Below are 588 nucleotides of genomic sequence, written 5' to 3'. Positions count from 1 at the left end.
TGGCGCCCTCTCCCTCACGTGCTGTCGTGCGCGCCCTTTCCTCGTGATGTCTCATTCGCACAAAACGGGAAAAGAGTAAACAGTTAACAGGACTCTGGTGAAGGATCTTGACGCGAAACGCTGACAGTTTATTCTTTTCCATAAATGCTGCCTGGCCTGCTGATTTCCTCCAACTTTCTGTGTGAGGAAAAGAGTAAACAGTCGACGTTTCGTGGCGAGACCCTTCATCAGGATCTGATTTTGTGTGTGTTGTTTTGTATTTTGAGCGAATGCAGAATCTCTCGTGTTTATTCTGTCAGTCTGCTTATCACATTGTTTCCATTTACCAACAACTGGGGGGAGAGAATAGGGAGCATGAAGGCAGCTGAATTGTAATACTTTACAGTATTTAGTTCTCACGTTTTATGAATTTAAAAATCCGATTCATTGGGTATTTCACCGTATTCTTTAGTTCATCTCGGAATTTGCTCTGAGTCAGGGCGTAAATACACGTGTTGGTGCAGGGACTGAGAACCTGCAGCATGTCCGCTGTGTGTCCGGTGATGTAACGGGGATCCGTGACAGAACCAAAAAAAGCCATTGAAATCC

General features: G+C 45.1%; 1 protein-coding gene across 1 annotated transcript in view; it reads right to left on the bottom strand.

Moving 5' to 3' along the window:
• Positions 1 to 388: 388 nt before the first annotated feature.
• The window catches only part of LOC140185047 (probable G-protein coupled receptor 139), a 1,282-nt gene continuing 1,082 nt past the window's right edge, over positions 389 to 588 (bottom strand). The window contains exon 2 of the mRNA XM_072238266.1: positions 389 to 588. This exon is cut by the window's right edge and continues 708 nt beyond it. Coding sequence (XP_072094367.1) covers positions 389 to 588 — 200 coding nt within the window.

This window comes from Mobula birostris, chromosome 20 (genome assembly GCF_030028105.1).
Source record: "Mobula birostris isolate sMobBir1 chromosome 20, sMobBir1.hap1, whole genome shotgun sequence".
Lineage (NCBI taxonomy): Eukaryota > Metazoa > Chordata > Chondrichthyes > Myliobatiformes > Myliobatidae > Mobula > Mobula birostris.
The sequence above is the reverse complement of the archived record's forward strand: the minus strand, read 5'-3'. Positions and strand labels throughout refer to the sequence as shown.